The sequence below is a fragment of the Melozone crissalis genome, unplaced genomic scaffold (assembly GCF_028551555.1).
Source record: "Melozone crissalis strain CALT ecotype California unplaced genomic scaffold, PUWL_Pcris_2 ptg000013l_1, whole genome shotgun sequence".
In the NCBI taxonomy this organism is placed as follows: domain Eukaryota; kingdom Metazoa; phylum Chordata; class Aves; order Passeriformes; family Passerellidae; genus Melozone; species Melozone crissalis.
This window is the reverse complement of record NW_026535791.1, coordinates 1,715,794-1,741,537: the sequence shown is the minus strand read 5'-3', so window position 1 is coordinate 1,741,537 and position 25,744 is coordinate 1,715,794. Positions and strand designations below refer to the sequence as shown.

The 25,744-nt window shown below is 40.1% G+C and overlaps 1 protein-coding gene across 1 annotated transcript in view; it reads left to right on the top strand.

The window, feature by feature from the left end:
• ALKBH8 (alkB homolog 8, tRNA methyltransferase) overlaps nucleotides 1-24,701 on the top strand; it is a 44,678-nt gene extending 19,977 nt beyond the window's left edge. The window contains exons 9-13 of the mRNA XM_054271802.1: nucleotides 9,888-9,994; nucleotides 13,009-13,163; nucleotides 14,005-14,270; nucleotides 22,040-22,189; nucleotides 23,387-24,701. Coding sequence (XP_054127777.1) covers nucleotides 9,888-9,994; nucleotides 13,009-13,163; nucleotides 14,005-14,270; nucleotides 22,040-22,189; nucleotides 23,387-23,956 — 1,248 coding nt within the window. The 3' untranslated portion in view covers nucleotides 23,957-24,701. The remainder of the gene's footprint in view (nucleotides 1-9,887; nucleotides 9,995-13,008; nucleotides 13,164-14,004; nucleotides 14,271-22,039; nucleotides 22,190-23,386) is intronic.
• Nucleotides 24,702-25,744: the final 1,043 nt, after the last annotated feature.

The window sequence follows — 25,744 nt, the reverse complement described above, 5'->3', positions numbered from 1 at the left end:
GGGGGGGAAAAAAAAGTTATTGTAATAAAAGAAGCATCAGATAGGAGGCCATTAAAAGCAGTGTGGTTAACAGGTTGAGGGAGGGGATTTTCCCCCTCTGCTCTGCTCTCATGAGACCCCTCTTGGAGTTCTACATCCTGCTCTGGGGCTGCCAACCTAAGCAGGACAAGGACCTTTTGGAGACAGTCTAGAGGGGGATTATGAAATTGATAAAAGAGCTGGAGCTCCTGCTGTGAAGACAAGGTGAGAAAGTTAGGATTGTTCAACCTAAAGAAGAGAGGACTGGGGAGTTTTCCAGTACTTAAAAGGGGTCTACAGAAAAGTTGGACAGGGATTCCTTATCAGGGAGTGTAGCAACAAAATGTAGAGTAATCGTTGAATGGTTTGAAATGGTTTGAAATAGTTTGGAGTAATGGATACTGAAAGAGGTGAGATTCAGATTAGATATTTGGGAGAAATTCTTTACCATGAGGCTGGTAAGTCATGGGAAGTTGTGAATGCCCCATTGGAAGGGATGAACCCATGGAAGGGTTCAAGGCCATGCTGGATGCTGCTTTGAGCTGGTGTAGTGGAATGTGTCCCTGCCCCTGGCAGGGGATTTAGAACTAGATACTCTTCAAGGTCACTTCCAAACCAAGCTATTCTGTGATTCAATGAAAACTAACGGAGCATTTGAATTTACATTTCAACTGGTATTTTTACAGCTGAAGTTGTTTTTTAGTCAGGTTTTGAGTTGTCATTCTTGAAATAGTTAAATTTTTTGATAGAAACCTTTGTGCTGCTTTTTAGTAGTTACTAATTTCTTCATTTTTTAAAGGATTTTTTGTTTTGTCAAGAGGTTCATCACTGAAAGTTAATGTAATTCCACATATTATTTTTAGGAGGTCAGTACATGCTGTGTGAAATGGAATCCTGGTGTCTGCTACCAGTTAACAGCAAACAGGCTGAACTGGTGAACTAAAAAGTTATCTTTAGGTGTTGCATTTCAGCTGTATTTCTGCTTTGGAATTCAATAAGGAAACCTAATCTGTTGATGTCATCTCTATTGTCATAGGAGCCTATTTTAAGACTGTGGCAAATTTCATGAAGAAATGCCTAGTCAGTCAATACTAATCATCACAAGTAGCCTATAAGCAAAGAAACAAGCTTAATTTGTTGAGCTCCTGTTGTGGTGTATTGTGTCTCATGGCTTTGGACAGGATTTGTAATAGCAGTAAGTGGTAGCACATGAGGTTTGAAGTCTGCATTTATACTATCCTACAAATCTGAGTATTCTGCATGCTGTAGTGTTCTGTTTCTGTTTTTCTTATCAGCTATGTTTTGAGAGGGGTTTCTCCAGAGGGCTCTCGTTGCAGTAGAGATAAACTTTTGCTGAGGAGCTGGCAATGTTGAGCAGTTAAGGTGTGCTGGAGCTGTCAGACCTGTGATGCTGATACACTTGGCAGAAGGATTCTGTCAGTGGGAGAGTTGTGCCCTTAGCAGAGTAGCAAGCAGGCAGGCAGCCTGTCTGTGCTGCCCAGGGGCAGTGCAGGCAAAACCCTGGTCTGTCTGCTGGGGCAGCAGAGAAATGGTTGGAGGAAAGCAAGGCTGATGGTGCAGCAGAAAGCAGAAAAGTGGACATTTCACAGTTCCTTGGGAGGTGTTCTTGTTCCTCCTGCCCTTCCTGTTACTGCCTGCATCTCTGCCATGTGCATTCATGCAGTTTTAAATTCTGATGTTGAGGCCCTGGTTAGAGCCCTTTTGAGTAACTTTGGCTGGATTTTGAGAAGACAGTCATTGTGCTAATGAAGCAGATGGAGAAGACAGAAGAAAGAGATGACGTCCTTTATGATGAAAATCAGCAGTGTTGGAATACTTCCCATCCAAATTTCAGAATGTGTTTTTCCTTTATGGTTGTTTTCCCTGTTCTAAAATAACATGTATATGTCAGATGTGTGGGAGCTCTGTGGGGTGACATGTAGCAATTGAGTAATTGATAAAACAATTTTCTTCAAATTATTTTAAACAAGTGTCTTTGTGTCAAGTAGTGTTTTGAATTATACTTTATGGCCACAGGAGACATTGTTAACTAAGAAAATAACTTTCATTGGCTTTCATTAGTTCTTTGGGGTTTTTTTGGGTTTTTTGGGGTTTTTTTTAGGAGAGGGAGTTGAGGGTTATATGCTTTTGATTGCTAAGGAACAAGGTTTCTTAATGTATGTAAGCAATTTCTTTAAATTCATGCCCAAATCTTTGTTCCTCAGTAGATTTCCCTTTTACAGTGAAGATGTAGAGGATTAAGAGACAGGCCATATGGTAGTTTCTATAGCAATAGATGAAAAACCATGTCTTGTCAGCCCTCATGAGATATGATGCAAGAATTTGGGAAGGTACAGTTTGCATGTTTTGTATCCTGGCAGTTCTCTTTTATTGTAGTCATCTCTAGGACAGCTGTTAGATGCAGGTATGAGAAGGACTAGCTGACTTTTGTTTCAAACTGTGAGGGCATAAATTCATCATTTCACCCCTTTGAATTACAGGTATTCAGCATCACACTGTTTCCACGCTACTTTCTCAGTATATAGGGGCCAAGATTTTAGTGCTGATAATAGTCCAGGACTCGGTTTCAATTAAAGCAGGACTCTTTTAAACAGAGTTGAAGCATCTGTTGAATCCATACGTGGATGCCTTATGAAATAACTTGTTGTCAATGGTATTTAGTCCAGGATTAAGACTGAAATTTTAGTATTTACAGGCAGGTGTACCTATGTGCTGCATGCCTGAGCTCCTCTGTAATCAGGGGGGATTGAGTCAGCCCAGCCTATGGGGTAATTCAGCTCATGCTGGGTTAGACATCTCGTTTCATTTCATAGGTTTCAGTTCCCCAGTTGGGTTGTTTTAAAATCTAAGGTCAAATGTTTTTAAAATCTAAGGCCAAATGTAGATCTTCATCTTGAACTGATTTGCCTGTTTCCACCCTAGTCTTAAAGTTAGCCTGAATTCCTGTACTACAGCATTCCAAGCAGAAAGCTGAGACCTGCAGAGGAGAGTAAGGTTTGATGAGCAATCCCAGTGTTTGTAAGGGAAGATGGTTTTCCACAATGTGGGATAATGAATATGCAGCATATTTTACCCATGCCTTGAAATACATTAAACCTGCAAGGACTTGGGCTATTTTACAAGAACTGGTGGGTCTGTGCCACACTAGTACTTGGTATGAGTGTACACTTTGAATGTAAGTATTTCAGGTCCTCTTTCCTGCAAATTACACTTACCTGTTTTATTCCATGTTTGGCAATATTACTCAGGCAAAGCCTGGTTTTTGCTGTATCAATTATTGTTTATATAGCATGGAGGCTTTATTCCCTGTTGCTCACACTGCTTCTGCTGTAGAAAACTTGCAATTAAAGCCTGCAGTGGTTATTGACAGGATGATAAATGTACAGGTAGTGTGGAATGGATGTAAAATTACAGTTGAAGAGAGTCCTGCTTATGTGTATTTGCAACCTCAGTAATGTGAGAATTGTGTGTATTTCCCCAGGTATTGGTAAACAATCAATGGTTTAGAAAGGTGAGATGTGCTTTTTGAATGCTGAAGTGTTTCCCTTTCTACTTAGATATTGAAAACCTCTTGAGATCTTTTCTAAAGGGGTGGGAGAATTACAGATATTCCACAGCATCACATAGACCATGTGCTACCACACACATCGATTTAGGATCCTCTATATTAGGATCCTCTAAATATCCTAAATATTAGGATCCTCTATATATTATACTTGCATATAAATTTGTGCTTATTACAGAACAGCTGTGTTGTAAGGACTTGTTTAGTGGTTTCTTGGTGGACATTTGGTACAGTGTTAGACATGTAAATAAGGATTATTTGCTTTCAGGACATAGAGTAACACATTAAGTGTAAGTCTGAGGAGATGTAATTGAGGACACAGAACTGCTTTCTTATGATGTCTGGGCTTTACATCTTAACAGACTGAGCCCTCTGGAGGCCATCGGGGTCAGGATGTGGTAGGAGTCCTCTTGTGCTCTTCCATTGAACTGTCCTCCATTAGAAAGCAAGAGATGCAAAACCTTAGAAATTTCCTTTCCTTTGGAAAGGAAGATGAATGATTTGGTGCATTTCAGGCTCATTCTGTCCTGGTATAGTTGGATGCAATTCCCTGTATGTCAGTGTAGTAGCACCCATGGATGTGAGGGAAGAAATATGACTGAAAAAATGGGAAAATACTGCAGAGGAGGCTAAGTCAGTAAAAGAAATTAAATGAAGACTAACAGCATTAGCCTCTTGCTTTCTGTGTACTAAAAGAGTATAAGCTAAGAGCTATGGAGGCAATTTATTAAAGGATGAAGATGAAATGTTAGTGAGAATGACTGAATTTGTTCTTGTTGGGAACTTGACTGACTCTGACTCTGGATTCACAAAAGGACACCAAGGTTTTGTGCTTGGGTTAGATAGCGCTTCCCAGAAAGGAGACCTCTGTACCTGTTGGGGGAGAGAGAGGGAGGAGCAGTGGTAATGAAACTATTGCCTTTTAGTGTAGGCACTGAAAGCCTTTTATATATGAGTCTAATACACAACATTGAGTTTTAACACAGGTAACGATCTGGGAAGATGCAAAGAGCACAGGTAATGTCCTGATATACAAAAGAAACTTGATACTTTTAGAGCAGTAGGAACTGACATATTTAAAGGCTCTTGAAACAAGGAGTCAGTTTGAGCAGAAGTTGGTGGGATAGTGCCATAAGTACCACCAGCATCCCAACCTCTGCCAAGGCTGGGCAGAGCAGCCACCTCGCTGGACATCACAAGGAGCTGGCATCCAGCTTAGTGAGGTGACTGATAATTTCTCATGACTTGGTGTTGGTGACCCTCTAGAGATGAGGTTCCCTGGGTACAAAAGGAGAGTGGTGTATATTCCTACTAGCTATGGCAACGCCTGCAGAGGATTGGAAGCTCTTCCATCCAACTGTGGTTAGCTTGAAAGTTACAATAGTTTTCCTCTTCTTGTGCACTACATGAATCTTTTAGAGAGAGGCGAGACAATAAAGGAATTTGTATCACGGAGTCAGTGGCATCCAGAATAACTAGCAGAGATACTGGTGTGCTGTTCAGTGCATGCACTCAACTCCATGGGCATACCAAGAAAATCATAACAAGGTGAGACCTCAGGTATAAAAGAATGAAGTGTCCATATATTGAAATATTTTTTAAACACTTATATGCTAGACTTTGATTAAGAGAAAGAAACACATAGATACTTAAAATGACACAGAGAATTCAGGAAGATAGCAACATGTTGCATGGATGGAAAATTGAATACAACTTTTGAAGAAAGAAAGCCTAGTAAGTATATTAAGCATCTGAGTAACATCACCATAGTGCCTAAGTGGATAAACAGGCTTAGCAAGAGATGGTATGCTTTGCTATAGGTCTGATGTGGGGGAGGCCTGCACATGTGCTGTGGGATTTTTGAGAAAGGCAGTACTGAAATAGTTCATCGTCACGATTGTCAGTGCTGCACTTGTTTTCTGAACTATGGCCAGAGTATGTACATGATACATGATGTAAATATCTGCATATATTACATAAGGTAAATTTCTTATGATGTGGATTATTCAGGAAAAATAATCCTAATTGCTTTCCTTTGAAAATTCAGCATTTTCTGCATCCCAAATTTTGGAGTTTAGCATGGTTTTTGCAGTGAAAGGTGCTGTATGTTACCAATTAATTGCCTTGGTCCTGTGTGAGCCAGCAGGCTCTTGTCTCTGCGTAGAGCCCCACTGTGTTGTTCAAGCTCTGTGTGTGGGCTCTAAACCTCTCAGCTGTCTTTGAAGTAGACATTCTTTTTCATCTGTTTTACATGTGGGAAACTGTTATGTAGGCTGATAATCTGTCTTTGCTCTCTGAAAATTCAGTAAATAATGTCAGACTTGAGAAGCATTCCACATTGTGCTTTTTTTAGCTTTAGAGTATGTTTCGTCTAAGGTAGTCTATTATCATCAAATACAAATTGCATCAGAGACAAAGCTTAGAAAAAGAATTGCTGATCCCCACTGTAGCTGTGAATTTCGTATTGACATTGTCTTTATAGCTCTGCTGCATTATTTCTGTTTTCCCTTTGAATTTTTACTTGTTTGATAGACCAGTCATTCACCTTCATCCTCCTAGTCTTTCATGAAGTACAGTATCACTGCATTGGAAGGTGGTGCAGGCTTCTGCACCCTGAGGTGTTAAGAAAAAGATACTTTATTCCCTTCTTATGTTGGATTATTTTCTGATTTATGCATTTTGCCATATTTTATGCCACAAGGAACAATGTTCACAATGTGGATGTCTCTTTGCTTTGAGGTTTAGCCATCCTTGAAAGCTGTTTACTGGTTCATGTGGTCCCTTGTCATGAACATCTTCTCTTAAATAACTTGGCATCATGACAAATTATTTAAAACCACAAGTAGATATTAGCTGTTTCTTTTAAGTTTTGGGTTTTTTTGCTATATTCAGAGACTCACTTTTTCCTTAGTAGAAGGAAAAAGGTAAAACTTATATAACACCCACTGTTTTTATGTTTTGATTGTAATCCTTGGATGATACACCATGAGCTAGCTAGAAATTTGATCTTTATTGACTCTGCCATCAAAGAGAAAAAAAAAAGATAGGTAAAAACAAAAATAGTAATTGGAAATAGCTCCTGTGGAGCAAAGCTGTCATGAAGCAGATTGATTCAGCAGTGGCAAAGTTGCTTTATTGATTGTAAGTTCTTAGTAAATTAAAAAGAGGAGCAAATGCGTTAATCTTCTGTGTGCGTGTGTGTTTGACAGTGACAATTGAGAATGCTCTGCCAGGATAAAGACACATAGAGGAGTGTGGGAATGTTATCTACTTCAGTCAGTAGCAGGCTTGGCAGAGATAAGAATAGGGTTCTTCAGAAATCCTTCTGGATTGAATGTTCTTTACTGTGCTGTAAACAAAGGACAGAGGAAGTATTCGTGCTTGGTTTTTTAAGCATTCAGGTGCAATTAGTCTAGGTAAAGAAATGAAGCATAGCAATTATAATAATTTTCTTCAGGTGTTCCTTAAATTTTATTCTCTGTCCCAATTGCAATGTCAAATTTGTTGTTAACAGATCAGTGCAAAACCTTAATATAGTCTAGCTTAGGACCTCAATCTGCTTCATAAGCAAAAGTTCAGTTTTGGATTTAGACTTTTGACTTTTTTAATTACTGCTAATTACTTAATGTCATTGCCCATTTGCAAGTAAATTAATAGTTTATTTATATTTTCCTTACCAAATCATCACAGCTTCTCATAAGGATGAAATTCAGTTAGATGGGGAGCAGCTACATAAAGTGACATGATAGTGCAGAAGCTTTCCCTTCCCAGAAAAGCTGAAACAGAGCTGGGATTCTGTTCTGATGAGGACTAGATGTCACCAAGATAGATAAATTCTTGCTTTTCAGCCTCAAATTCCGCACCATCAGAAATGTATTTATTCTTGGGCTAGTGTAGTTGAAATTCAGCCAGGAGAACATGCTCTTCTCTTGTTTATTTTCCTGCCATTGCTGCCTGAAAATCCAGCTGCTGGGGATAGTTTTGTGGCCTTTCATTCCCAAGGTGTCACCTGCCTGTAGAGCACTCTGAACCTCTGTTGTTTTGGATGCACAGTTGTTTACAGGACAGGGTTTGAGGAACATCTCCTGTGAAGAGACTCTGGGGTCACACAGATGGTGGGGGAAAAGGAATTGGAGATGAATGAGGTAAAACAGCAGAGAAGGCAGGGAGCTGGAGATACTGTTGTTTCCCACTACTTCGTATGGAGTCACCAGCCTGGCATGCTGAAGTGAAAGGGAACAAGGTCGTCTTGGGCCCTGGAGGGAGATGGGAACTGGAAATGCTGGGGACCCATTAAAGGTCTCTTCATTGATTCATGGATAAGGTACTGTTTTTTCATCTTCAAGAATAGAGCTTTGTAGTTACTACTGACTCAGAAGGAGGGCCAGTGGGGCAACAGGATTCCTTCCAGGAAGGAATCTAGACATTCTTGTGTTCTTATTAAATCATACTGCTGAAGATCCCAGACTCTATCTTGTGCCCTGACTCGTGTCCCCAGCAGCAGTGAGCCAGAGAGGCATAATACAGACTGAGACATAATCTCACCCATTTCATCTGACCACTTCACTCCTCTTTTTCTTTCTTTACTTGCTGGTCCTGTTTAGTTATCTTCTGATTTATTTACCGTGCCAGATAGCTGCATCTTTTTGCAGAGACTTGTTGATATTGTGCTTTACGGGACAGCATCCCCATGAGATTTGTAAAGTCCACTGTATTTTCTCCTTTCTCACCCCATGCTTGTTTGAGGTTTCCTAGAAGAAATTGCAAATTCTGAAGGAAGGAGTACAGTAGCAAGTGGCTGCCATTCATCTCTTTGTGCAGCTGTTGAAGCATTTCATGATCATTATTCAGAGCTTATAGTTATGCTTTATTTCTCTTCCCTGATATCTCTCTACCCCTTCCAACCCCACTGTTTGTCACCTTATCACTTTTTGCCTTAGATAGCCCAACAGGAGAAGCTGTGTCGCTCTGAGTGGTAGTACAGCATAAATAATTTTTTTCCTAAAAATGTAAATGCCACTGTGCTTTGCTTCAGTGTGCACAACATTAAATAGTAATTGTTGTTAGTGGCAATTTGTAGTGTTTAAGAGTCTTGCCTATTCAGTCTCTGTCATGCTGGGTTTTTGTGCTGAATGACTGATTGTTGCACCACTTTTTCTTTGTGAAGCACATCTGTACGCAGAAGAACTGCCTAATTTATTTCAATCTGGCATACTGGAGTAAGTCTGCTTTTAAATTGCATACTTAGTAGGTTACAAATCAGATGGCAGCATTTTCATGGTGCTAATTCTCCAGTGTACCAGGAACTGCTGACTTGAATAGGTTTTGACCACTTTTCCTTTTCAGTAAGCCTTCTGTAACTCATTTGGCTTGCTTAAATGACCTGCTCCTTATTTTCCACAGCAAGAGTTTCTCTCATTTGGGAAATGTAAAAGGATAATATTCCTAGCCCAAGCAGAAGCAAAATGTACCACTGCCATCTGGGCTGTGAAATTGGAATAAAGCTGAAAGCGTTACCTCAGTATATAGCCATGGCTGGAAGCCAGGTGACAGATAATAAAAGGATGGTGTGTTAGTTGGCATGTTAGTCAGGATCTTGGGATGTGCTTGTTGTGCTTCAAATCTCCAAGAATGTGGGCAGGTTGGAAATTATTTATCTCACCTAATACTGTTTATCTGCATGTTATGTATCTACTGAGCTAATTGTCTCAGCTCATCCACTGTGAGTGGATAGGCAATTCCAGAGGGCATGGGGTCATTCCACATCACTTAGCTCCACATTTTACACTAGGATGAATAACCCTGTGGAGAAACTTGTCTCTCTGTGTAGACATCACAAAAAGACAGTAGCTGATGGCCTTATTCCAGGTACATAACTTTCAGATGCTTGAGATACAGCAAATGAGTCTTCTCTTTCTCTCATGCAGCTGCCTTCAGTTGTGTAGCAGTCCTTTCCTGCCTCACAGGTACACAGAGACTGAACAGTGCTACTGTTCTTACAAAGTGTTTACTGTGAATAGAAATTACTATGTAATTATAATTATCTCTATATACATATATTTGTGACTGCCTGAGATTTGAACATCGTGCTGAAAGGGAGGGAGTTTTAGGACATGGGACCTGGAGGCTTTTGCATCCCTAGGAAATATGTAGCTGTTTCATAGCAATATTCAGTTGAACACATTAGAGAAAAAAACAAAGCTAGGACTTGAGAATACCTGACTTGTATATGAAGCTCTATAAGTCATGCTCTTTCATGGTGACTGGTTTTGTTTCTTTTTAGATTGTGATGGATTTCAAACACCCTGATGGCCATACAGTGGCAATTATGTTGCCCCGATGCAGTTTATTGGTGATGACTGGAGAATCCAGATACCTGTGGACACATGGGTATGTGTAAGAGTCCCTGCATTGCTGAAAATAGAGGAGTAATAAATTTTTGTTTGTTTGATTTTTTAAAGACGCTCTGTGTTTAAAATTGCCAGAAAGAAATCACGTCAAGTTTTATAATTTATATCCAAATTCACTCCTCTACTCAGATGCTGCTTAGGTTAAATTGAAAAACTTGGGGATTTAGGGAGCTAATTGCGAGTCCCTGAGGTGTAGTTTCCTGCTGCTGTCGTAAGTTTCAGTAGGAAATCGCTCTCACATCTGCAGTGTGAAAGTTCTCAATGACTCTGAGCTGGCAAAGAATTGATTGTAGTGCAATTAGTATCACCATTCCCTTTCTCTCTTTTCAGCCCACAACTTTCCCCATTAGATTACATATGCCAAAGGCTTGAGAGAGGGGCTTGAGAGTTTAAAAGATTGACTTCCCCTGCACTGAGAGCTTGAGGGTGGCAGAGGGGAGTCTTCCTGAGCTGTTCCCAGCTGCTTTAGGCACACTTTACTACTGGTAAGACTGCATCGAATAGCTTTGGGACGCTGCTAAGAGTATTTACTGAAATACGTCTTGAGGCTGTGCTTATTGTAGAATTTAAATACACACTTCTTAAATCATGCACCACTGGGAGATGCTTAAAATTGGAGTGCTGAAATTGGCAAAAAGGCTAAAACCTTGCTGAGCTCTGAGTGTGACAGTAATGCATTTCAGGAGCGTATGGCAACCCTGTATTGGACAGAAATGCCCATAGTAAGCATTTCTTCCTTTGTTTGACCCAAGCCATCACTGATTCAGCAGTCAATTGGAGGCACTAATTACATTCCATGTCAATTAAACACCAAATCCTTTTATTGGCAGAAAATTTTCTGCCTTTTAATTTTGCTGGTTAATATGTATTATAAAAACAGGTAAATATGAAATCCCTGATAACCTTTACAGTGTTTTAGGAACCTTTAGAGAGCTCTTATACCACCTGTATATTCCCTTGTTAAATTAAATAAAGTTGTAAAAAGCACTTGATACTTCTGAAGTGCCTCAGTATAGAAGCCCAGAGCAGTGAACTCCCTTGTTGTTGGACATACAGGACTGAATACAGATACCAGCGTTGTAATCTTCTCACGCTGTCCTGTCTAATACCGTCAGCTGCCTTTTGGAAAGGTCACATACAGCTCTGAGAACACAGTGCAGTTTCCATGCCAGTGACATTGCTGGCCAGGGAAGGCGGTGGCCAGTCCCCAACCCCAGGCATCAGGCAGCTCCATAGCCGTGCTGAGGCCAGTTTGGAGCACCAGCCCCAGGTCAGGGTAGTGGCTGTGCACAGACAGAGCTGGGCGTGCATCTGAGGCTGTAACTGGAACAAGGGCCAGGGGAACAGCCTCCATTTAAATACAGGAAAAGGAGGGCTCGCCCTTTCTGAGGCCTCAGCTTTCTCCAGGGCTACCAGCTCTGCTCCTTCAAGCCAGCCCTGGGCAGCCGCACTCCCAGGAGGCAGAAGGATACATGCTGGGCACTTACAGCACTGGCCAGCAGCCACTGAAGTTGGAATAGTGTATCTGTCTATTGAAATGTGGAATGAGATTATTACTTAACTCCCTTGTACCTTCAAGTGATTGTTGTCTTTCAAGAACCAGTGAATAAACTACATGGAAAATGAAGGTCCCAGACCTTTCTACTCATGTACAAATGGTTCCCGTGCTGGTTTTTGTCCACCTTTCCTAAATATATTTCTTCTATATGTTTTTAAAAGCAGTAGTGGGTCAAGATACTCAACTGGAGTAAGCTTTGCATGATGCCGCTGGAACGTCATATTGTAATCAAAATTAAAATCATCAGCACGAAGTTTTAACTAATTCACTTGCATACATAATGTCAAAATAGATTTAATAACATTTGTGATGCCTTTTATCTGCACTTCAGAAGTCAAATTGTAAGAGCACAAGAGTCAGTTTTGAAATTAATCTGGACATGTTTTCAGTGTGTATGCTTGGATGCCAAGGAATTAGAGACTTTCTTTTGACCCCATTAACAAAGTGCACAGGAGAAGCATTTTTGTTCAGTTCTCTGTGAAAGGGAAACACATGGTTTAGAAATAAGCTTATGCAGTGTCATCAAGGAGGACAAAAGATGTATTCTCTTTTTGACTCATAGGTGAAAGTAGAATTCTGAATTTTCTGATCAAGTTCATTAGTGATGTTTTTCATATTTGGTTGGATAACTTGGCAAAACTATATTCTTGGCACTGCAATAGTAAAATCACTCTGTGCCAAGCAAGAGGGGGTGCAGCATTTTATTTTTGACATTGGGAAGTCCTTGTAATAGTAATGAAAGGAAATGAGAGAGAGGAACAAAACCCAGGAGAGACAAGAGATGCACAGTGCAGTTGTTCACCACCCAGTGACTGATGCCCAGCCCGTCCCCCAGTTCATACACTGAGCAGGATGCTCTCTGGTGTGAAATATCCCTCTGGCCAGTTTGGGTCAGCTGCCCCGGCCATGCTGCCTCCCTGCTTCTTGTGCCCTCCTCACTGGAAGAGCATGGGAAACTGGAAAGTCCTCACTTGGACAAAGCATTACTGAGAAACAACTGCAACATCAGTGTGTCACCAACATTATTTACATACTAAATCCAAAACACAGCACTGCTGCTGTTAGCACAGATGCTTAGAAGGAAATTAACTCTATCCCAGCCAAAACCTGGACAAAAATAAATATATTTTAAAAAATATTTATTAAAAAGTACTAGACAAATAAACAATCAAACTTTGTGGAAGTAAATGGAGGGAGGGAAGGGAAATGTAATTACATGCAATTAAACAACACTTCAATTCATATTATTAGTTTATGTGTCATCTCTTTTCTCTCTGAAATTAAATAAGTTGAAAACTGAGAGGCAGAAATATGTTAAATAGGACGTTGTAATCATATTTCTCTCAGTGTAGGGATTGCCTTCTTACAAAGATGGATTGTGGTTTTTTTCTGATGCAAATGGAATTATTCCTTTACTTTGTGTTGCTTTATTTTAGGATCACACCCAGAAAATATGATGTTGTTCAAGCATCAGAACTTGGGCAAAAGGTTAGAACAATCACTGCTGATGTTGGGGATTTAACATTAAATCGAAGGGAAACAAGGACATCATTTACATTCAGGAAAGTGAGGAGAAGCCTTTGCAATTGCAGTAAGTGTCTTGAGGCAAACTTCAAGTCAAAATTGATATTTATCAACAATAGGTAGTTTTTTTTGCTTTGAGAAAATAATTTGATTCTTTTGGGTAGTTTTGGCAGTCGTCATAGCTATTCCTGGATGGTTCATAGCATTTTATATGGCTTGAATTGCTTGCATTCATGTGGTTGCTGGAGTTTCTCTATACAGGAAAGCATTTGGCTTCCTCCAGAGCCAGGCAAGTAATCTGGAGTCTTCTGTGTCATTGGCATTTCAAGTGCTTAATAATGTAACAAAATAGAAATAATTACTATTCTTCAAGTTTTTTCCTCGGTTTTGATTTTTTTTTTGTTTTTGAAGGAGCCTCTAATTTTGAGAAAATAGGTACATTAGAGAAGAAGTAGTAGTCATATCTGCTGTGACAGAGCCACGAAAAGTGCCTTAGGGCAGTAGAAATAATAATAGACAGGTGGCTTAATGAATACATGGAACTGAAGTCCATTTATGCCCTTAAAACAGAATTTCAGAGCTGAATTGCAATGATGTCGTGGTCTTTGGCATTGGGAGCTCTATCTCAGTTTTGAGAACATAAACATCATTAACATAGCAGATTAATGATCACTGCAAACAGCCTCTGGTAAATGTGGGCTGGTTACTTATTTTCAGGTCATCAAACACTTATGTAGTTTGACCTGTGTTTCAGTTTTTAAAAGATACAGGAGGATTGAAACATTTTTTGCATTTTAATATTTCACTTTTAATTTAATTTTAGTAAATATACTTAATCAAAGAGGAATTGATTTAAAATTAATACTTTTGATTTTAAATTAATACTTTGTATCTGTTGCTGTATCTAGTTTACCCATCTGTCTGTGACAGCCAGAAAGGACAGCAGAGACCAGTGCAGCCCTCATTTCCCCAGAATGAGATGGAGGCCTCAAAGCTGGAGCAAGAATATGTACACAAAGTGTATGAAGAGATTGCCACACACTTCAGCAGTACCAGGCACAGCCCATGGCCCCGAATTGTGGAGTTTCTCAGGTCCCTGCCAACAGGGTCAATAGTGGCTGATATTGGTTGTGGCAATGGGAAGTACCTTGGCATCAATGAGGATTTGTACATGGTAAGTAGTAGCTTCTGTCATTTGTTTTCACTGGTTCTGGCATTTATTCTGTCATGCACTTGCTGGAGGTTCAGGCTGGCATTGCAAGAATGCCGAGAACACAAAGCTATTTCCTGATCCAAGATCAAGTACCAATTGTCTTAAGTTTCCACTTGTATTCATTATGTGCTTTACCTTTTTCTTTTTTTCAAAGCCGCTTCTGCTTTGTAATTCAAAATATGCTAAGAAACATAGTAATGGATGCAGCAGATTGAAAAATTGTAATGGATGGTTTAGCCTTTCTTGTCATTGGTGTTGAATAAATTTATTAAAGGGTTGGGCAATTTGAATGCTTCCAATGAAATTTTCATTTGTTTGGTGAGTGGGTGAAATCTTCATGGGCAGTGCTATTTTTCATAACCTCTGTGGCCTGGTGACATGTCTCATTTGTGAATGATGTCATGTTTGGCTGTTCTACCTCTGCCTCTTTGCACAGGCCCAGTAAATATGCCAACATAAAATTCACAGGGAGCTCTCAACTTTGGTACAGATTTCTGGCCTTTCACTCCCTTTTCTTCATTTTTAGACAGTTCTGACATAATTCTTGCTCATTTTCTCTCTTTCACTGTTTCACAGTCTGTACTTGGTCCAGTTTTACGTCTCTCCCTTTCTATCAGTGAGAGATGAAGTATGTACAAATATGAACCAAAAGATAGCTTTCACTGCAAATATTTAAAAGATCCTTTTTGGGGGAAATAAAAAAGAGTCAAACTTGCCATTGTTTTAACCCAGGAGAAATCTCAGAGAAGTGTATGTTATCATATCTGCTCTCTTCTGTTCCAGCATTGTCTGTTTCTTTCACATGTTTGTCCTGTGTAACACTCTGAAATCCATCAGACTTGAAAACTCCTATGTAGGGCAAGGCATTCATTATTGATAGTAAAACTTGGAGTTGTTTGTCTTTTTCAGGAGTTTCTGTCCTGTTATTTATATTCAGCTAAAAAAGAGAAGTTGTTATTTACAATGCTGTTGGTATTAGTAAATTATCTCCCTTACCTGTTCTTATGGGCTAGAACAACATCAACCAATTAATAAGTAGGCATCTTTATGCCTGACTGCTGTAGCCCAGTTATTAATTTCAGTATGTTTCAGTCTTTTTGTCTTTCGGTCTTGACTGCTGTAAGAAAAATCAGCAAGCCTAACTAGAGAGGAGAAACATTTATTAGAGTATCATGAGGGTTGACTGCTCCTAGAATGGATCTGGTAACTTGCAGTTGTGGAGGTTTGTGGTAGACTTGTAAAGTGAAATTAATGCAAGATACTGTATTCAGAAATTGCCAGCACCAGTCTGTTTTCTAGACACAATTAACCAGCTAAGGAAAGGAATGATCACATATTGGCTGGCAGTAAAAGGAAAGCCAGATCCTCTCTGTTACTTTAGGAGTTACCTAATTTCATGTGTGTCTGCAGGAGAAATAAAAAACATTAAAAATAACAGTGAAAGGGAGGAAACTATGAAAGAAGCAGTTGAAACAGTTGAAAAATAGAATCTGGGAATTGCTTCATTCAGTTGGCCTTCCTTGACATTTTATTTTCCAGTGGTGACAACTAGTGGTTCTTAGATGGAGATAGACTATAGACTTTGCATTTGGTTGTTTTCATCTACAAGTCAGCACAGAGCCTCAGGAGGATGGACTTGACTCCTCCTTTCTACCAGATTTTTTTTTTTTTTGTAGCAGCCTAAGTGTGGTTAAAGAAAACCCTGTGTATATTGTGTTTACAGGTGTTTTTAAACTTTTTCAGGAGTTTCAGGTACCTCAAGTGCTGTTCCACCTACCATGGTTTAATCATGTAGCTGAGGGAGAGGGATTACAGAATGTTTTATGTATCAGGTGCATTGTTGGGATAAAAGGAATGGTCTCTAGATGCAGGCCATCAGTTTTCTTCCTTATTTACTCATATTTAGTTGGAAGCATAAAATCCAGGCATAACTTAGTAAATTCTATGTCTCTTTTTTGTGCACAGTGTAATGGAGCTCTGAGCCCAGGTCCTGTTGGGAAAGAAGCAATAAAGCAGTGCTGTGAAATTAGGAGTTGTGTAGGAATTGGGTAAGGCACTGTTGGCACAGCTCTGTAGCTTGGGGTGTTTTGACTCAGAAATACTGAAAACCTGAGGCAAGCATTTCCTGAAGGCAAGCAATATGCTTTTATGCTTTAAGTAGCAGAGCTATTGGTAGATCACAGCTAGGGTAGCTCTCTTGATGTTTTACTTTTCAGGTACTGTCTGAGAACATCTCCACTGCAGCCTGTGCTGTTGCAGTTGATTCAGTTTCCCTGGATGATTAAATGTGGCCTCATCTACTTGAGTATCCCGTGTGACAGTGAAATGCACAAGTCCATCTGCGCTCAGCAAAAGTGACACTGCTGTAATGGCTGCATTATTCTGACACAGTGAGAGAGCAGCAATTCCATGCCAAACAAGTTCAGATTAAGGATGTATCAGCTGGAGATGGAATCCATGTCTAATGTAGCTAGCACAAAGGCTGGAGAAATGTTGAATTTTACAGTTTCAGATTACTTTTTCTGTCTCGCCCACCTTGTTATTGTTTAAATGACAGCAAAAGAGAGACATGGTTTTAGTGTTGTTTTTCCACAATTCTCTCCTCACCCAATCTCATTTGGGGGAATTATTTTAACAGATTTTATTTAGGTGCTTTGAAGCTTAATAGTCATCTTTGTAAGCAGAGCTTTTCTTTTTATGGAACAGTGTGTTCCAGCCTTAGCCATTCCCCTGATTACCACGAGGGTTTCATTGATGTTATTGCAATGATCTCATTAATTTCTATGCACTTTAGCTTTGTCTCCTTATTTCCAGTGTTCAGGTAGGTGTGGTGATCTGTAAGTCTCTGCAGGAACATTCAAAATCCTCGCAAGGCTACAGCGTGAATGAAAAGCCATTGAAGTCTTTCAAATTTGTGGTTTACATTTTTAATTGAACTGATAAATTGCTGGGAATTTCAGTGGCAAATAACTGAAAATGCCATAGGGTAGATATGTTTTGTTTTTGTATAAAGAAATTTCTCTGCTTGACAGAGTATTGATGATTGGGAAAAAAATATGCCAATAGAAGAGCCAGAATGATTTGCTTTAATGCAGATATTCCTATTTCTGTTGTGTGTGTGTGTCATTCAGAGGTAATTGGTAACACAGTTTATATTTCACAAGACTTCTGCTCTGAGATGTGCACCTCTGTTTTCTTCATTACTGTCCCAAACTGAGATCTACTAGAACTATATAAAAATTTGATTTTTCCAGGGTGTGGGGAGGAGAAAGAGTGAGTATTTTCTGTGGTATAGTTGCATAAAGTTGAGTGGCTTTTAGTTCACTGGGTTCATGCAGATTTGGAATAGATTCCTCTCCCAAGGACTTTTTAGTAGGGAGTAAAAGCAGGAGGGACAAAACCAATTAGTAAATGTATACCTGGAGTAAGTTCACCATATCTTAGCAATTGAAGATGAGACAGATGAATCTTTCCTGCTCTTTTCTCTCAGTGAATAAGAGTCATTAAATGGGTGAAATATCTCGGAAGAGAGCTCAGAAGGAACTGGGCAAGAGCAGCACAAAACTAGAATAAAAGCTGAATTGCTCAACTTGATTCTGTTGCTCTGTCACTGAGAAATGAACTCCATGTCTTAGGCCCAGCACTTTGCTTTCAGAGATACCCTGACTACATGCAATGGAAAAGCAAAACACTACATGAAAGCAATGCTGAAAGCCTGGCTCAGATGAATTGTTTGCTGGAATGTAATTTGGTTTCTTGAGCTTCTCATGCTGTTAGTTATAGCTGAGGCTTGTCTCTGGAGAGCGACATAATTCTATGTGGTGGCTGGATTTCAGAATTAGATGTCGTTTTGTTCATCGCTCTGTAATGTGCTGAATAAATCAGGTTCCCAGATACTTACATGAACTAAGTCTACCAGGCTGAGTTAGTTATAATGAGATAACATAGAAAGAAAACATGTAGTGGTGGGTAACCTCAACCTGTCTTTACTTATCTTTTTTTCGGCATGTAAGAGGGTTTATCTTTTGCAGATTTGCAGCATAACGACAAAGCAAGCTATTTATTAGAGTTTTTTTCCCCCAGTGATCTATACCAAACCACTGCATTGAATTGATTTTATAAAATCTACTTTAGCTACTCCTTGCTGTAAAGGTGGAGGTGAAGGTGCATGGGAACATGAAGGAGCAGGATGGCATAAATGCCTATGTTATCCATTTCCAGGAAGTCAGTACAGAGCTGCTGAACACTCAGACAAGTCACAGGTGTTATATTTGTTTCTCTCTCCTTTCTCCTCCTTTATCTTGGCCCTTGTTTTTTTTTTGATTGTCTAAAGGTTTGCAGACAGGGTGTGGTATGCCAGAATGATGACATACCTTTGCCCCTTTCCTAAGTTTTGTGTTTGTTGGAGTTCTAGTTACAGACTCACTGGCCTCCATACTAATACAGATTTCCTGTCGTCAGGTAAGAGTTGGATGCAGTTAATATTTATCTTTATACACTGAAAATCAGTGCCTGAAATCCAAATGGATTTCAGTCACAGTAACTGTCAGTGGCCACTCTTGAGCTCCTGTGAGCCATTGTTTACATCACAAATAGTGGTAGAGAGATGGCTGGAGGTACTTCTCAGAAAGGGATGTGGGAATGGATGTCTGGAGCAAAATCTGAGAAGCCTGAGAAGCCAGCCTCCTTTATGGGAATTTTGAAAGGCATGGAATGACTTGCTGAGAGGTGGACTTGCTGAGGTAGACTCAGCTGAATAATCAGCCATGCTATTTGAGATATATATGAGAAATTGTAGAGTTTGAGCAAGGAATTTGATTTGGAAAGCTGAGGTATAAGAAATGATTGAGGAGAATCATAGATAATAAGAAATAGAAAGCCTAAGAACATACACATATAGCTTGACTCACCAACAGATGTACTAGATTCTTCTGGGTTTGGACGCTGGACTAATATTAATTCATCTGCCTTTCTCCACTCTTCTGGAAGAGATGCCAGCAAAGACACTAAATATCCTGTCTTGAGCATTGAAAATAGAGATGTGAACTGGCAAAAATTAAAGCTTTCCAGCTATGTTTTGAGATTAGTTTTAAATGTTTTGATTATATATTTAATTAGAGAGACAAAAACCTGTTCTCATTTAAAACAGTCCTTTGAACTCTTCTGTAGATGAAATTTCATCAAATCAAAGCTTCTTCATGCTTTAAAATTTAAAAATCAGTTAGTAATGGAATTGGGAAAAGTTGAGTTTGGGATCTCTGCCCCTTGCTATAATTATTTTCTGTACTCATAAAAACCACAGATAGACTAATTTAAGGTAGCTTTTTGCTACCTTATTGTTTTTTTAAGTGACTGAAACAAATGTATTTTGGTTTTTAATGAATGCATGTTTCTTTTAAGTCAGAAGATGCAGGAATGTGATGATTATGATTATTTTGAAATATCACCTACAGATAATTCTAGAAAGATGCTAAAGTCGCCTAGTTTCAATGCTAGGCATCTGTGGTGATTCTTTGTGTTCACCATTTATGCATATATGCATAGCACCTAGTGTCCTGTTTACATATGAAACCACATAAAGTTTTAGCCTAGAATACCTCTTGTAGAGCAGCTGTGTGTTCAAAGTGTTCTGTTTCAAGGTCTCCATTTTCACTGTGAAACAGCATCTTTTTGCTTTGGATGTACATTTGCTTTAGAAAGTATGTCAATACAAGTAAACCTGACCTCAAAATATTTGCTATAATTTAGATGCAAATGAGAACTTTGCAGTCTGGCAGTCATGCCTTTGTTCTCATTCTCAGTTTGTTGGATTTCATCAACATACATTGTAGTCCTTTTCAAGGTCATTTTGGGAATGGGGGATTATGTTCCATTATCCAGCCCATTTTCACTCTAGATGTGGAGGTCCAAAGCAGTTCCTTCTGGGAAGGCTTGCCATCAGTGGAAGCTCCAAGTTTTCTCCTTCCTCCTTCTGCCAGCAGTGAATTTGGTCCTTTGAGTTTTATTATTAAGTACTGCAAGCCAATGTCTTAATTGCAGAAGTCGTTAAAGGTACTGGTAATGAGGTGTGCAATCACTAACATGCAGGTTGTCAGAGTAATTTAAAGACACTTCAGTTGGCTGCTAGTGTAAAGTGATGGGGATTTGTTTGCATTCAGGTAAGCAAGGGTTTCCTTTTTTAATTCATAAACAGCACAATTCACTCAGTGCTTCAGTAAATGCGAGAGACCAAGGAATGAGTGTGAAGAAAGTAATGTTAGGATTGATCTTTTCAGGTCTGTTTATTGCTAATTGGCTAATATGTACATATTTGTAGGTTTTGGTGGAGGATTATCTTGTATTGTCAGGTTGGGATTTTCACAACTGTTTCATTTACTTTGGATCAAAAGTCAGGGACCTGAGTAGAAGGCAGCTCACTGGTAAGCTTTCACTGGAGCAGAATTCTGGTTTTCTTCAAAACTGTGGTGGTAGGCTGAAAGATAAAAGGATTTGAACAGATAAAATGAAAAATTATGATGGAAAATAAATATGTTTTCATTAATCATTGCAAAAGAGGTTTTTAATTTTGGTGGTGCTGTTGTCTCTTCTGGGTTGATTAAGCAGGGTGAGTTGTTTGCTATTCTTCCTGCGTCAAAGATGGTTTAGTATTCTTTCGGTGTCAGATGCAATAAACACTGTCAAGAGTAATTATTTAGGATTCTGAACCTGTTCTCCACTATCTACTTGTTGCTAGTCATTGAAAACAAATGATAAATTAATAAATTTATTATTCTGATACATGCAGAGTTTGGTATACAACCTGGTAGCAGGGCTTTGGTTTACGAATTCAGTATGCATGGCAGACACGAAAACAAGGGTGGCACGTGCCTCACTATTTCTCTCAGAAGGTGTCTTGATCAATTGTTTTTATGTAAGCCTGTAAAAAACACTTTTAGATGCTGATTTTTCAAAGATGGTAAGTTTTGTCTTACTGCCTTTGATGTGGTCACTGGGGAGGTGTAGCGGGCTGACCGCTGGATTTAAAAGGGGAAAAAAATTAATGTTTTATTAGGCATTCAGAAATGGTTCTAGGGGTCACTTCACTGAACTGTACAGAACCTTGTAAAATTATATTGAGCTTAAATTTTTTGTGGATCATGATAATGAGGGGTAAGAGAAAGACATCTGAGCACTTCCTCACACTGAAATGACAAAATCTGGGTGATGACTGAAGCTGTATGCCATACTTTAGTGATACCACCAAAGTCACTGGATAATTGTTTACACTTGTAGATCAGCTTTTGTGAGTTCACTATTTTGGTGCTTCAAATGTTGTCAAGTTAATAATGGCAGTTGAAATGAAAAGAGCATACTGAGATTAGGTCACATCTCATTTTGCTCATTTCAAGACACCTTGAATGAATTTTGAAGTAAAGTTAGGTTGAAACTTGGTCTATCTTAAGCTGGTTCAAAATGAGGGTGCTATAATGAGCTGTCTAATATCCAGTCTTTCATCTTTGTTTTCAGTCTGCATCAGGGTTGTTTTCTTTTTGTCTGTACCTGGGAACTACATACTCCTCTTTTTGTCTGTACCTGGGAACTACATACTCCTCACACTTGTGAGAAAATAACTGTGTTCCCTCAGTAGGAGACTGTGATGACTCTATTACTGTAAGCATCAAATGAAAATCATATTCCAGTCTTGTAATTATCGTCTCATGAAAAGCTTAATGAAACATTTTCTCTTCTAGGTTGGCTGTGATCGCAGCAAAAACCTGGTGGATATTTGTGGAGAAAAACATTTCCAGGCATTTGTCTGTGATGCCCTGTCAGTGCCAATCCGCAGCGGTTCCTGTGACGCCTGCATCTCTATTGCTGTCATCCACCACTTCTCCACAGCAGTAAGTCACCCCCCTCTGCTCCACTGTACTGTTGGGTGGCTGTGCAGAGCTGCTAATACTGCAATGCAAGCAAAGGCAAGAACACAATGGGAAGAAATTCAAGGTTTGCATTTGGTGTAAGCAGTCGTCAGAGCAGAGTTAAGCTACTGCTGCTTCTTAGACTTTCTGTTCACATTCTCCTCCTGCTTCTCAGATGCCCTTGCTCCCCCTGAAGCTTTGGTCCTATGTTTGGGTTTCATTTTCATGTGCTTGTAATTAATGACAGTGGAGAAGGGGGCTCTGCTTTGGGAGTCAAGACATCTATTCTTTCCTGGGTCAGATATTGGGCTCTTCGACAGATCTTGTGATTTTGTTTTTTAATCTGTGCATTGGTTGTCCATCTCCAAACAAAAGGGAGACTGCTCACCAGTCTGCTGTATCTCTAGGCTGGATAAGGTTCTCGTGGCAGGAACTGTGCCATGGTAACAAGTTTCTAGACCATCTTAGAGAGGCCCCATGGACCTTTCCATACCATAAATGTAGTGAATGTTTCCAAATCCAATTAAAAAAAAAAGTAGAAAGAACTGTGTTTTGGAGAAGGCTGACATATCTTTCTTTGTGTGGTCAGAGGACCTGTGTTTAAGCTGTAAGTCTGACTCCTTCAGCTGCAAACTTAGCCTGTGCATCATCAGGTGGGGTAGATTTGAATCTGGGATTTTAAATACTGAATCACCTTCTTCAAAAAGGTGTCTGTCTTTTCCAGGTGGGCTGAAATGTCCAAGAAATCATGCTCAGCACAGGATTATTTTCAAATGGAAAGAGATTAGTCAAATCATTGAGGCTGGAAAAGACCTTTAAGATCATCAAGTCCCACTGCTAACCCAGCACTGCCAAGTTCACCACTAAACCATGTCCCTGAGTGCCACACCTACAGGGCAATGTGGTTAAATACCTCCAGGGATGGTGAATCCACCACTGCCCTGCACAGCCTTATTCCAGTGCTTGACATGAATGATGTCTTGATGAAGAAATTGTGTTTAGGAAAATGTCTTGGCTTGCACACAGTGATGGGCTATATTATGAATGAAAATAAATAGTGGGAAAAAACACGTTCTTTTCAAGTTTTATTGTATCTTGGGTAAGGAGAAACTCCTGCCATTCCATTCTCTTGACTTCTTGTTTATGTAGCAGCTTCACACTTTTGCTTTTCCTTTCCAGGAGCGGAGACTGGCTACTATCCGGGAACTAGCTCGGCTTCTAAGACCTGGTGGAACAGCACTCATTTATGTCTGGGCAATGGAACAAGAATACAAAAACCAGAAGTCTAAATACCTTAAGGAAAAGAATGGTAGTAAAAACAAAGACAGAGAAATGAATACTGATACAGCCCAGAGACCATTTAGTGACCAAGGGCCTGATAACAGCAGCCAAGACTCAGCATGGTCTGACCAACTCCTTAATGACTTCAAGGATGAAAGCTGTGGTGCCAAGCCAGTAGCAGACTTCAGACTGCCTGTTCACACTAACAGAACTTCTTTTCACTCTCAAGATTTGCTGGTTCCCTGGCACCTGAAAAGTGGTTCAAAAAAGAAAGAGGAAAGTGTTGATACAGTGGTGGTTCCAGGTGGCTCCAAAGAATTGCAAGAACTCAGCCCTGTTTTCCACCGCTATTACCATGTGTTCTGTGAAGGGGAACTGGAAGCAGTGTGCAGATCCCTGGATTGTGTGAGGGTTCAAAAGAGTTACTATGATCAGGGAAACTGGTGTGTGATTCTAGAAAAGTTGTAGTCTGTGATGCTTCCTCTACTATCTGTAGAGTTTTCTTTGTTTTTTTACAGTGAAAGATATTTTGTGAAAGGTATTTTTAATGCAGACTGCAGCTATTGCCTCTTTTAAAATGGCAGAATAAAGATTGTGCATTGAGTTAATAACAGTGGCTAGCACTGTGTGCATATGTTAACAAAACAATGGCCAAACTCAGCTACTACCTCTGCAGTGTTTGCTTCACTTCTCTGAATTACAGTGAAGAGGATTACGTGGGAAAATACTGCCCATGCAAATCACTAAGAGCAGTGTTGAGCTTTTAAGACAGAGGGCCTAGTTCTCCCTTCTGTTACACCATTTTATATTGATGTAGCTGCAGTGTTTTCCCTGCAGTCCACAGCTAATTGGAATGGAGCTCTGGGCAGGAAAGGCAGAGCTGTTTGCTGTGTAAAATTGTGGGTGAGGGAGGAGGGAGTGATTGGCACATGAAGCAGTTAAACTGAAGAGTCAAACTGTTGCCTCAAGTTTGGTCTTGCCTCTTTTGGTGTCCGTGAGTGGTGACAGATCTCTTTCAGTTTGGAATTTACTCTCTTGGTTGTGGTAATAATTATTTCCTCAAAGGGAACTGAAAAGATATTGGGGATAGCACAGACACTTTGCTCTTCCTTGGCTCTCAAATACCCACAAGATTTCTGTAGCTCTTCATTGCAGTGTTTGTGAAAGCTCCTGTGAGATGTGAGTTCCAGCCCAGCTGGAACAGCCAGAACAGCTGTGCTACACACCTGCATTTCTACCAGTGTGCGTCTCTGTGCCTGTAGCACTGGAGCTGTGGGGGTGGGGTGACCCTGAGATTTCCCAGGGGAAAAAGGGAAAAATATTAAAGTGAAGGCAATATTGGTTCAGGTTTTCTGGTGGGTATTTTCAACCTCTAAATGTTGGCAGTGGAGTAAGTTTTGTTTAATACACTTCAGAAGAGCAAAGGACTTGAGTAGGGGGGAACTGATGCTGGGCTGACTGACTCAGAGCAGCTCTTTTGGCTGTGGCCTGCAAGGACTAGTGCAATTTATTTGATACAACTCTTGTGCTACCAAAGGAGTGTGACACCTGGAATGCATCTCTGAAGCTAAAATAATGGGCTGGCTTTTGTGGGATGAATGGCTGTTGGTGCCTCTGGAAACCAGTGCTACTAAACTATGCTGTTTATATTGATTGATCACCTGTAATTGTAGCAAGCTCAATGGTATTGGCAGGTCGTGCTGCTGTAAATAATGGCATACAAACCAAAGTGCCCATCTTAAATCATGTGGGGACTTCAGGGACACCATGGCTTACTCCTGCTTGCCTCCCATGTGCAAGTTAAAGGCTGCTGTGCTGGCAGCCTGCTCACAGTCACCATTTCTCCTAGGCTCCCACCTTGTAATGGAGAAAAAATCCAAGGGCAACAAGGGCAGTAAGAGAGGAGCTTGCTGCCACCACAATTCACCTGGCCTGTGCTTTGTGTGCTGTCTGTTTCCAAAGAGCCTTGGGAAAGGTCTCATTCCTCAGCTGCACATGTAGCAGCAGCCTTGTCCTAATGATTCCTTTCCTTTGGCCAACAAAGGAAGCATGTCTGTAGCAATGAGCCCTCTTGGGCATGTTCAGGGGCTGATTTGCACATATTCAATGAATATCCCATAGCTGGAAACATGTCTTGCAGAAAGGCCTGAGCTGGCTTTAGTACTGGGACACTGTGTTTGGATGCAAGAACTCACCCCTTTCCCAGCTGGACTGTGGCACCAGAGCTAACCAGTGCTACACGATGTCAGTGTGTCA